The sequence below is a fragment of the Apteryx mantelli genome, chromosome 8, assembly GCF_036417845.1.
Source record: "Apteryx mantelli isolate bAptMan1 chromosome 8, bAptMan1.hap1, whole genome shotgun sequence".
Classification (NCBI taxonomy): Eukaryota; Metazoa; Chordata; class Aves; order Apterygiformes; family Apterygidae; genus Apteryx; species Apteryx mantelli.
In genome coordinates, this window is record NC_089985.1 from 23327736 (window position 1) to 23340600 (window position 12865).

The window sequence follows — 12865 nt, forward strand, 5'->3', positions numbered from 1 at the left end:
GCTATCTCTTACCCTAATAATTTCACACAGAAGACTGCTTGAGAATTTCAGAGAAAGAAAGAAAACATTGCCAGCACAGTACATTATAACTTTTCCCATGCTCTTTTCTATTTGTCCTATATCCCAAATCAATCATGTATATGTTACTTTAGGAGTAACTTTGCTCTAATGGAAAAATAAGGTAGTTTTACTAAATTGGTATTAAATACAAGAAAATTTAGACAGTGAGCTGAAAGGAAAGAAAATCTCAAAATTGTAATAGTGTGAATAAAATCCTGGTCTCACTGAAACAAATGGCAACACTACTAATGATTTTGATAGGACCAGGTTTTCATTTTACAAGTAATATATCCATTAACAACTTAGTATTTGTGTTCAAAGTTTAAAAAAAAAGATATTTGAAGTGAGATTACTCAGGCTTTTAAAACTGTAGTGCCTAAAAATTGGATGGACTGTCTAGCACATCCAAAAGTCTATCCATTTTGAGTATTGTAATAATACCATTTTAACTTAAACTTTAATCTCCATTTATTTAATTTTACAGAGATGTAGCTTCTCACTATTTTACCATGAGTTCCTTTTCCAACTCAGTATTTCTTGCTGCAGCCGAAGAATAAGCAACAGTCTTTTCTTCCAACTGTTTCTCAAGTGCAGAAAGTTGAGAAGATTTCTTTGCTACCTAAAAACAAATATGGCATAAAACAGTGCGAAGACAATTGTTTCAGGTTTATTCAAATATCTGTTATTTGTATATATATTTTTATAATCAATTCTGTTTTAGCTACTATAATTTATTAGTATTTTTAATGCTTTATTTATTTTTGTATCATTTATTAATCATTATTACTTACAGAGAAGAATTCAGGACAATTTACCTCAAACACACAACTCATAATAACTATCAATGTCATAAAAGCGAATTAGCTATTAAGGATTTATAGCATTTCATGGCTACTATGAGGAAATATTGCAAGTCAAAGTATGCTGAAATTCTAAAAACACATTAGCACCAGAATGTAAATATTAGCATTTCAACTTATTTAACCAGAGAACAGCTAGTTAAAGCTTAGTTTCTTTTGCAATTCCACAGGAACAATGTTGATTTCTGGCAACTATATTAACATTTAATGAGGAAAAATACTTAAAACTGTTCTTTCAAAATCTATTCCTTGAGATAAGTATATACGTAATTCAAGCATATTAAAGCCACAAGACCATGCATACTTCCCACATAACAATCTAAATTGCAGTAATAAAGCCCACTAACTACTTCAGCTTTAAACCAGAGATTTCTGACAACAGAAAAATTAAGACTGCTACCTTTAAATTTTCTTGCTTGCTCAAGAGCTTGTTATTTCCAATTTTTCTTAAATAAGCTGGACTTAAAAATTAATATGGCAATTACAGTTTTCCATAAAAATTGTCTTATCTTTGATTACTGAACAAAACAAAAAGTGACACATTTTTCCAGTGCCACTAACAACTTACTTCTCGCTCTAATTTACTAGTTTTTGAAGCCTTCTCCAATAGTTCTTCTTGTATGATTTGAAACTGACTGGCTCTCTGAGCCATGCTGGTCTTCAAAGAAGATTTCTCATGATTCACTTTGGTCAGTTCAGTGCATAACTCTTCTATCTCTTTCTTGAATCTTTGCCTCTCCTTTTCAAATTGTTTGCTGATGAGTTCCAACTGTTGACATTTTCTCCTCTCTCAAAATTAGAAAAATATAAACCTAAGATTTATTTACAGAAGAGCATACAAACCAGCAATCAAGTTAACAATCATACATCCCATCAAAAGAGAAATAAAATTTAACTGCAGCACGCTGAACTAATAAATATAGTATTCAGACACAAGACTTTTTAATTTTTTCCTCTAATGTAACTACATACTGTGACTCAAGAAAAAAACACAAACATCAAAAAATTGAAGGCAATGCCCTGAAGTCATTTTGTCATACAGTCCTAACAGTAATTGCAGAAGCAAAAGAAATTCAGTGACAGCAGGATACAGACAAAAGAATCAAAGAAAATATGCAGACCTTGGCATAAACAGCATAAGGAAAAAAGACATATTTCCATTTCAACACAGTTGGTAGCTAAAACAAGTAACAAGCTGCACAAGTAACTCTTAACTCACACACACACACAAAATATAATAATAATATTGTGCCTGGAGAACACCACAATTTCCAGAAGCAATTACTAGAAAAGCAATTCTAACCCCACAAAAATTTGAACTCCTATTCTGTGGTTTAATCAGAAGGAATTGTACAGCTAGTTCAGTAAGTTTACCTGCTTGATTTCCAGTCAATTTGACAGGCTCTGTTTCCATGACACATAATCTGCTACTTTCTTGTCCTTCGTTATCATTAGAAAGATACTCTGCTATCTTACATGCAGTTAAGTTTGTGTGAAGCTTTTGAATTTCTGCTTCTTTCACTGCCAATTTCAGTCTATCACAAAAAAGAAGGTAAGTATTTAATATTCTCTGTATGTGCTAGTTCTAAAATCTCCTAATTATCTGCCTATTCTTGCCATAATTCAGTAACCAGAAAGTTATACCTCAGGTCTGCAACCAAAGATTTATTTGATTCACAACAAGAGTCTGAGAGAGCTTCTTTTGTGGAGGAACTGGGCAGCTGATGTTTCAAGTGGTGCCATTTAAACTAAAAGTTAAGGGAAAACCAAAATCAATGCAAAATTGACTTTTTGTTGCTTCACAGCATGATTAATTCAAGTATTCTACTAGCAGATCATTTTTAAGACAAACATGCCAGGATGTTAAAAGTTTGGGTAACCTGACCTTTAAAATTCTTCTAAATAAGTGAGTGGGAATTATAGGCATCAAGTCCCCCTAAGACTGAGGCCTCTCCTTTATATATCTACATACAGGCACTGAAGCACAAACATTTTTGCCATTAAAGATTAAATAGAGATATTATAAGAAATTCCACTTTTTGAACTTTTCACATCATACTTCCTTTCAGATTTCAATGACTGCATTTAATATCATTTTCCCCCTCAAGTTACAGAGCTTCTGAATATTCCATTAAATTACTGAAATAATTCCTATTTTTCCAAAAATAATAAATATAATTTATGTTCCAAAAAGGGCCAAAAAACAATTCTTTAAGGACCCTCCAAATAAACCTCTATAGTTACAACAGACCAAAACATCGCATTTCATACAAAATTACCATACTGTCTGTAGCAGAAGCCACTTTGACAATTCCAAAACCATAAGAAAGAATACGTTTGATTTTGTTTTCAATACAACTACTCACATTTATACTTAAAAATAATAGAAATCAGATGTGCTCTGTGCTCCTGACCTTGAATGTTTCTCCCTAGCCCTGCTGTCTACTTTGACTTCCCAAAGAGTTCCTCCAAAAATTCCAGTCACAACTTTGTGTTTCTTTACCTGACTTTCCCAACCACAATCAGTTTAGTTATGAAGTTCACCAGTGCAAGCCTCAGGCTGATATGCCAGGCTTCATTATGTTAAAACAAAAGTTAATTTGCAGTCAGGGAAAGCACGCCTTCTCTTTCCAAACAAAAATATTTCCTACAAACATCTCTCTAGTTCTAATTCTTCCATTACTGCTGTTGAGGTTGACACATCAATTGTGGCTGTGTGACACTGTCATACTGTTCAACTGAGGAGCCTCAGTATCATATAGTAGGATATCACGTTTTGGAGAATATACTTTCATCTGAAGAATCGATACATAGGACAGAAGAACAGAAAGCACCATTTTAAATGCATGCTCATTAATCAACTCCAAAGCACCTATTCCTCATTCTTGAATAGGACAACAAAGTAGCAAAACACTTCATCCATGCATCTTGAAAACAAAAGCAACTGTACTCAGGTTATCCCTCCAAAACTTCACAGAATTTCCACGCAACACCAATTAGAATCGTTCAAGATGCACAATACAATTTATAATGATATATAAGCTACCGTACCTCTTCAGATGTACTTAGAGACAACTGGGAAATAATGGTTTCCAGTGTGCTGAGCTCTTTCCTTGAATCCTCAATTTCTTGATGACATAATTTCAGGTGGTCATGTTGCTGTGCTGTAAGTGCTTTCAGCTCTGCATTTTCACTTATTAAAGCATTTTTCTCTTTAAGTACTATTTCTTTGTCACTAAGTTCTCTCTCAAGCTTGAGGATCTTCTGGTTAGACTGAGTCAGCAGTGATACTGTTTCAGCATTCTTTGACTCTAGATTCTTAATTCCTTCTTTTGTGCTATGATTCTCTTCCCTTGATTGCCTAAAAGAGTACATAAATATTCAAAAGGCATAGCTAAACATAGAGAAGTAGACTAGGATTCTCATTCTTAAAAGTACTAGGAGAAGAATGCCCCATAACATACTGCTTCTTCACTAGTTTCCTTCCTCTCAAAATCTAGGATTAACTCCATACAAAGGACAGAGGAGTTTTTACGGCTTTACTAAATTTTCACTCTTCCTAAGGACCAAGATTCAAACTGCTATGGGCAAACAGCAGAGAATGAACTCTTTCTCACCCTTAGCAAGTTATTGCAGTTTTAAGCACTATCAGGAGAGTCAGTGGTAGGAGATACATCAAGGTGGCTTTAACTGTGCTGAAGAAAAGGGAATTCAAGAAGAGGATAAAATAACTGTATAACTTCCAATAATAATAGATGAAGATAATGTATTAAGACTGAGCTAATCTAGTATTCTGTTACTAACAAGAAGGGGAGGGATCCTATTTCTCCCCTCCCTGCTGTATCTGACCGTACAGCAAGCCAATTATATTTTTAACCCATCAGAAATTATTAACTTTTTAATGTATCTGCTTGCCTGGCAAGTTGAATTGGCTCAGCAAAAGGCCTGATGAGAGCCAAACCCGGTGCAAATTAGCAGAGAGAAGAGGGCAGTCTAGAAGAGAGGTCACTGTCAGCAGCAGACAGCTGTTAAACAGGCTCAAGTTAGTGTGGGGATGCCCACACCGCCCACCTTTGGCGATATGGCCTAGAGAGCAACTACTGTTAAGACAAGAATGTGAGTGTGGACGCTGTGTGTGAATGGGACACCCAAAACTGTCTGAGAGGGTGTTTGCCCCAAACTGATAATACTAGAGGAAGACAACCATCAGCTGGATTTAACAATAATGAGGGAATTACAAAATTCCGAAACAAAGGAGGAGTCAACTTGAAAAGAAATATATAGAAAGCAGGACAATTTTTGACAGTGGGGAAAGACCTTGGAGTGGGAACAGAGCAACAGCCAAAACCTGCTTTGACACTGCCAGAAGTTGCCCTGCCTGCATCCCAACCTCTGTTCAGACCTGAATGCAGCCTCCCCACTGGATACTGAGAGCAGCCTGCACTCCAGCTAGCAGGATGGGGTGCAACAAGCAGGGACCCACACCTGTGGGTGCGCGTAAGCAAACTTGTAGGGTGCTTTCTCACTGGCATGTACATTGGCAGACTGTAGGGAGCAGAAGAGATATAAAGCCAGAGCACCCACATCTCCCATAGGAGCTATGCACAAGCAGGGGAATCTCCACTCCCAGAAAAGGGGTGGGGAGGGGAAAATTGATCTCAAATATTCACTGGTGCTGGTCCTGATTCGGTTTAAACTACATGAATTGGAAAGTAGTTTCCCAGAGACAATTGTAACATGTAATTTCTTCCCATATAACTGTACAGAAATTTTTAAAATCTTTGCCTTACCTTAGTTGCTCTTCTAGGATTTCTAAATCCTTTCTGTAGCTGACACACTTTTCATTCAACTTCTCTTTTTCTTTTTCACAATTAATTAAATATTTTTCCAAGACTTCTTCTTCAGCTTGAACCTTAAAAAGCAACTTTTCATTACTAGTAATCTAAAATTCCACAGCCAACAGGCTTTTTAAAAAAATACTATAAACAGTATGTTGCTGCTTTTTTTCTAGTAAGCAGTACATAATTCTATTGCTCACTAGTTTGAGGACTAGGAGAGCAAAAAAAAAAAAGTTGTTTTTCTTTTCTTCTGACATTTGGGGAAAAGTAATATTATTTTGGTTTAGTATTTTTAGGACAGTATATTTAGGTAATGTCCTCCCACAAAGAAAGAAGTCTAATCAAATCAAAATTCTCCTTAAGAGGTAACTATCTCAAGCCTGTACAATTTAATGTTACCTGCTAAGCAGGTAACATTAACAGCTTTGACCCCTGGAACTTTGGGAGATGACTTCATTTTCATCTTAGCTCTTCTCTAGTGTACGTTTCAGTGGACAGCTTATGTGGAGCCAAAAAGGTTCTTTAAAAGCAATCACACACCTTTAAACTTAGAACTCCTGACTGACAAGCAAGAGACAGAAAAGAAACAGCAGCAGCGATAGGCTACCTCAGGGATGCAGACCGGCTAGACTGTGCAAAGACAGTTTAACACCGGATAGCTGAAGTTAGCAGAAAAAGTAGTTGTTTACCCTGCCCCACCTCTCTTAAGACTTGCCAACAAGCAGAGACAATTGATCCACTAATGAACCCATTACTGTTTACTGCCCAGCACATTGGAAGAAACAAGGCACGTCAAAAATAACTGAGGGGGAAAAAAAAAAACACATACCTTTTCCAATTTTTCAGTTATTTTCTCTTTATACTTTTTGAAAGCTTTTGTCAGCTCCTCAGCATTCAGCAAAGCTTCATTTCTTTGCTGTTCTGCTCTGAAAATAAGTATAACAACTTTAAAAATCATAGTTTCAGTAATTATATAACTATCTCTTCCAGTTACCCAAACCCAGAAAACACAACAACAAAATTAACAGCCTTTGGTAACTTTCTTTCTCCTTTCAACTTTTCAATTCTTAGGTTAAAAAACCTGTTTCATATGAGGCACATTCTTTTTTTAAATTTCATTTTTGCATATTAACATAAACTAAATCCAAATAATAAGAATGTAGAAAAAACTTCTGATGCTTCTCAAAAAGTTTGTGATTCAAGTCATCATGCAGCCCCCTTGTCCCTACCACTAAAAGGCACTTCCAGGGATTGAGATAGTGTGTATGATAAAGTACCAGAAGACAAGAGTACCCCTTGAAATTCAAAGGGCTTAAGGGGGACTAGAAGTGGTTTTGATGCTGAAGGGAGCTCTGTGTGACTGGAGTTATGCTGGGACTGACAGGAACTGATCACAGGATAAATTATTTGGGGATACTGAAGAGACGGCATCAATAATGGTAAAGGAAACAGACACTGGGGTGATATGAGGGTGAGCAACCGTTCAAAGAAGATATCCAGACCGCCTGTTATTTCTCTTTATTCCTCTTTCTACCTCCCTCTTACCTTCCTCCATCATTACTCACTTGGGAAGAAGTTGGAGCAGTAGCCTTGGGACAGTTTAAGGATGCAACCCGTTCAGGACATCCAACACAAACACAACAATTACTGCTGCTCACTAAGAATTTCTTCTCTTTCACTGAGGGAACTTTGGGGACAGGGCAAGGGCCTCACCTAAGTACAGCCTACCCCTAGATCAGTGTTTCTCAGTCTGAGGACCATTACCCATTTGGAGATGGCAAAAGCATTCAGAAAGAAGGGGATAAAGGGACTTCAAGATAATGAAAAATATAGTGCCAGTCAGAAGCACAGAGTGAATAATAAGTGGCTGTAATTACTGATTGAAAGCAAGTTGCAATTATTGTTTACACTAATCAAAACATTGTATGTTGCCTTTAACACCCGGTAGAAGCTCAGTTTTTCAAAGGTACCCAAATATTGACACCTGCAACTAGTAACTAACTACAGCTAGTTCTAGCACCACATGCCCTAAACAGTGAGCATAAAACAACACACATTTCTTCAGCAGTAGTGCCAGGCTAGCATTATTGTCTCTTGCATAGCTATGGGAAGGCCAGAGCTAATTCAGGGGGTAGATAGACAAACCAGACAAGGGTTTCACACTCAAAAGACTTGAGAAATGCTTTCCTAAATCATGAATTCAGTTATCCTTTTGCCCAAGGTAATGCAGTTAAATGAAAAGAGTCCTACCTGCCCAATTAATTTATTCCTCTGCTTTCTTTAAAATTACATTTTGGGGGTGATAGGATTGTGGATGGTAACCTCCCAACAGTTCAAAGAAATGATCTATCCTTCCCAGTAGCCACACAACTACTAGGTTCAATGAAAAGAATGCAATAGGAAAGGAAGGTGAAGATGAGGGGAAATGACAGCATCCTTTTCAACTGTAACACACATGTAGATAAGATTAAGCATAACAAAACCATTCTCTCATGTAAGTTGTGTTTTTATTGCTTCTCCTCTCCCCCTAGTAATACCACACTGGGGAATAGTTCTGTTGACTGCAAGTATATACTTGAACTACAGAAAAATAAGCATATGCTGTAGGTGCTTGCAAGACAAATTGAAAAATAATCCAGGTAAAATACATTCTGGACACATTTCAACTCTCAACAGTACTACATCTATTTTAAGGAGAAAAACAGGTGATAGATTGGCTAGGCAGATAAACTATATTTTAGTGCACAGTATCAACTTGCAACTATGAGCAAACTTCAAGATTAAAAAATAGTGCCATTTTTAAAGGCACCTTTATAAAGAATGATAATTTTCCCCATTTTTTTTTTTAAATAACACATCCATAAATCTGAGGGATAATTTGATTCCACAAAGTAAACATCCACCAATGGGAATAAACACGCATTAGTACAGACTTTTGTATTCAGTTTATTAAAATCACAGTACCTCTTTCCTTGCTTGCTTCGTTCAACTAACTCCATTTTCAGATTTTTATAGTCCTCTTTATATCTTTGTAACACGTGCTCTCTTTCCACTACCATTTTCTGGCTTTGCTCTAGTTTATCTTCTGTATCTCTAGCAAATGAACATAAGGTATAACTAAAAAACAGGAACACTTTTGTTTAAAAAAATTTTTATCTTTCTCTTCTGCATATGATGTTTCAGAAGAACTAGTCTAACATGCTGCAAATCTCAGAACTAGGGACCCTCAGTTTCCAGGCTAACCAGAGAACACCCCAAGAGTGCATGTCTGGTCTGGAGGGGTATTCAAATGTCAGCAGTAGGCCTCAAGTGTCATTGATGCCAAGGATTCAGATGACAGACTTTGTGTCACAAGAAAGATCTGAACACAGAAATCACTATTTTTCTGGGAATAGGTATAGTCATACCTATGCACATACACAGCACATACAGCACTCAGCACATACACATGGCAAACCCACCGAACAATATTTAAAAACAAATATTTTACTTGCTTTATGAAAACAGGCTTATTGAGGTATTATTTGAATACCACATAGCTTCAGGTATTAAGAAACTGACAGCCAACTGTGTCTTTCAATCTCTGGATATTTTGCTTACATTGGCTTTATTTGGCCAATTGTCTTGATTGACATACTCAAGAAGAAAGAATCTGTTATCTGCTGCAAAATCACATCTGAAAATATGTATGTTTGCTTACTACATAAGTTATGTAGTCACATAGTGCACAAACACTTGACTTAGTCATAAGGGCACACTCATGTTTAGCGTAGATTATAAACTCGTCCCTTTAACAGCTTTTTCTATTTTCCTCCATTTCTTAAAGTACATTCTCCATAAATAAGGTATCAGTACAAATGAAAAATGTCTCCTCTCAAATGTGGCTTTGAAGTGAAAATTTCAAAACCCAGACCTGGTGACCCTCATGGAACTATCACTATGTGATCTTGAGAGAAGAATTTAAAAAAAAGTTGTGATCGACAAGCAGACCAAAATAAAACATTGATTAAAAAGTACATTTACTACCTCAGAATTTTATCTTGAGCTGAAACTTCTGCTTCCAAATTTACAATCTGTTCTTCTAATTTAGGAATGCTGGCTGACCGTGTACCTAAAGCCGATTCAAGATAAGAAATCTGAAATATAAACATATTTGGGGTTTCATTAACACTTGCATATATATACCTTCAGATAAGTGCACAAGAAGTATCTGTTTATTGAAGGGCACAGTGCCTTTAACTTTGCTGTAGAAGATGCTTGTTCATATACACAAATTGACCTCCAACTTTCTGCTCATTTAATACCTTCCCAGTTCCCTAGCACCATTCCAATATGACACACTGTCTAGCAGAATGGTTTCTTTATATGTTGATCTTGTCCCTTGCTTTTTCCCCCCACAAGTTCATGTTTCTCTATTTGTCCTTCCCATGCCAGAACATCAAGTATTTTGTTTATCTACTTATTTGCACTTAAAGATAACACTTCTCAAACAAAAAGTGTTAAGCATAGCTACATTTTATTATTGTTACATTTACACCAAATACAAGAATATAATTGCTGTATGGAAAAAAGTATATATAAAAGTATATGCTAAATAGTAAAGATTCATTATCTACAATTCATCTTCACTTTTTCTAAATAGCAATGTTATTCTAACTCAAAAGATAAACATTTTTCACTTCTTAGACACAGTATAACTACTGTGTTATTACTCACATTAACATAGCTCAGAAAAATATACCTAGCCACATGAATGTGCCATACCAATTATATCATTGAACTATTTTCTCACATAATTTGTTCTTCCATCTCTTCATTATCTAACTACATTTTATGATGTGAGGGGCAGGAACAGTTTTTTCCCCCCCTTTCATATAGCACTTGGCACAACAAGTTCTCATTCTATGACTTATTCTCATTCTACAACTTACTGGCTTTAAAATAAAATTTTGGAACATGAATAGACAGATTTTATAATTAATACAGTTGTTTTGCTCATGGAAAAATAGATTCCAAACTATTCTGTCCTAAAATTAATGACAAACACCACTTTAACTATTAAAAAAACACTTAAACAGAATAAGCCAAGACAGAAAAATAACATGTTTTGCCTGCAATTATGAACTCAAAAATCACGGTCACTAGTGATATTTATTTGGAAAATGAATAATTAAAGATACATACTCTTGTTTTTGACTGCATCAATTCAAAGTTGATTGTTTCAACTTTATTTTTTAGGTAGTGGTTCTGAGAAGTCAAAGATGCATTTTGTTCATGAAGTGCATTCAGTTTCTCCTTAAGATGCTTATTTTCTTGTTCCACAGTTTTACTGGAAGTTGTAGATACTGAGTAGGACTAGACATTAAAAAAATATATATACACACACATATACACACACAAGCAATATATACACCAAAGAACCACTACATTATGTTTAAGAAATGATCATTGACATAGCAGCAATACTGCACAGTTCAATGCTAAAGTGTATCAACTCAAAGACATAAAAGCAAAAAGTATTCATAAACTTATAAAAGAATATATAACAAAATATAGTAAAAATAAGTAATGAAGAGCAATATTTACTTTGGATTTTCTTTGAAAATTTCTCTCCTGGCAAGATGTTTTACCAGCATTTTTCTTACAATTGGAAGAACCTTGATAGTTGCTATTAGGTTGAACAAGATCCTCCAGAGTGAGGTCTGCAGCCTCTTCAAGGTGGTCAGAATGTTCACTTGCACTAGTGCTAGGAGGGAGGTAAAAAGTCATTACCTCAGTTTTCTTTAATACTTTTCCTTTCTTTCTTAAGGTATTCAAAAGCAAAACACAAAAAAGCTACTTGCAGTAATCCTTAACATGAACAAGATGGATTTAAACTACATGAGACAGTCTTCTGTTCTCATTCCCAAACACACTCATACCTGGAAAGTTCTTCCCCTACGGTTTGCAGATCCCTTTCAGTTCTCCTCAGCTGATTCCGTAACGACTCTACATTTGCAAGCAGTTCTTCATCATCATCATCACTTTTAGAGTGAGTCCACATTCTGTATTCCTTTAGCACTATACATATGGCTAAAATAACACTTAATATTAAAGCACTTATAAAAGTACTTCAACACTATTTGCAAACATACACTTTCAAAGATACTGAAATAAGGACACAAACTTTTTGAACCAAAAGTGCAAATTAATTCTGAAGGCTGTATTTCCTGTTGTTACAATACACCTTGAACATTCACAAGTCAGGCCTGGGGATCTCTAGGAGCTGGAAAAAACACAGTCACTTACAAAGCCGCTGGGAATCTACCCACACAAGGGTTACTGCTGCATCGCGGGTGGGAGAGCACTGGTTTGACAACTAATAAATTTGCACAGAGTAAGTCACACATACTCAGCACATCACTACCTGAACAGCCAGAACATATATGCAATATCCTTCACTCTCTAGCTCACCGGTTATCAGAATACTCAAACACAAATCCCATTCTTATCTGTAAGTCGTTGGACACAGCTCCCGAGGGGGGAATGACAACCTAAAACTAGCCTCGCTTGCCAACGAGCCGCCAGGCTCAGAGCAGACCGGGGGCGAAGCGGTCCGTGAGCAGGGCTTGACGAGGTGTTTTGATGGGAAACGGTCAAAGTTTGCTCTGGGGAGGGGAAAGCGGGCGCTGAGTGGCAGCGAGGGCAGCAGCGGCCGCCGCCCCGCGGGGACCCGGCAGCGGAGGGAAGCGCCCCGACGCCCCTCACCGTGGGCCCGGGCAGGCCTAGGGCCGCCGGGCGCCCGCCTCAGCGCTCCCCCACCACCAGCCCTCGGCCGGCCAGCCGCCCGCCCCGGAGCGGAGCAGAGCAGAGCAGAGCAGAGGCTACCAGCCGCCTCTAGGGCTACACCAACAGCCGCTCCCGCCCCGGGCCGGCCCCCTCCGAGTGCCCCTAGGCTCCGTCCTTACTCCGCTTTGAACTGCGCGGGCCGTTGGCGCCTCGGCCCACGTCCTCCACCAGTGCCTCATGGCGCATGCGCAACACCCCGCCGCCGCCTCGCTCCCCGCCATGACCGGGGCGGGGCGGGGCTGCGCCGCTCGGCGAGCCGCGGCGCGGGCAGCCTATCGC

At 37.5% G+C, this 12865-nt stretch overlaps 1 protein-coding gene across 3 annotated transcripts in view; it reads right to left on the reverse strand.

Moving 5' to 3' along the window:
* CCDC18 (coiled-coil domain containing 18) overlaps positions 1–12816 on the reverse strand; it is a 28346-nt gene extending 15530 nt beyond the window's left edge. For all 3 annotated transcript variants that reach the window (XR_010884879.1, XM_067300918.1, XM_067300917.1), the window contains exons 1-13: positions 12706–12816; positions 11680–11830; positions 11345–11504; positions 10943–11113; positions 9785–9894; positions 8723–8851; positions 6588–6684; positions 5711–5832; positions 3972–4281; positions 2565–2668; positions 2295–2455; positions 1489–1709; positions 569–679 (exon numbers count right to left, since the gene is read on the reverse strand). Coding sequence is in view for 2 of the 3 variants with exons in the window: in XM_067300918.1 (XP_067157019.1) it covers positions 569–679; positions 1489–1709; positions 2295–2455; positions 2565–2668; positions 3972–4281; positions 5711–5832; positions 6588–6684; positions 8723–8851; positions 9785–9894; positions 10943–11113; positions 11345–11504; positions 11680–11830; positions 12706–12772 (1914 nt within the window). In the remaining variant the exon portion in view is untranslated. The remainder of the gene's footprint in view (positions 1–568; positions 680–1488; positions 1710–2294; positions 2456–2564; positions 2669–3971; positions 4282–5710; positions 5833–6587; positions 6685–8722; positions 8852–9784; positions 9895–10942; positions 11114–11344; positions 11505–11679; positions 11831–12705) is intronic.
* Positions 12817–12865: the final 49 nt, after the last annotated feature.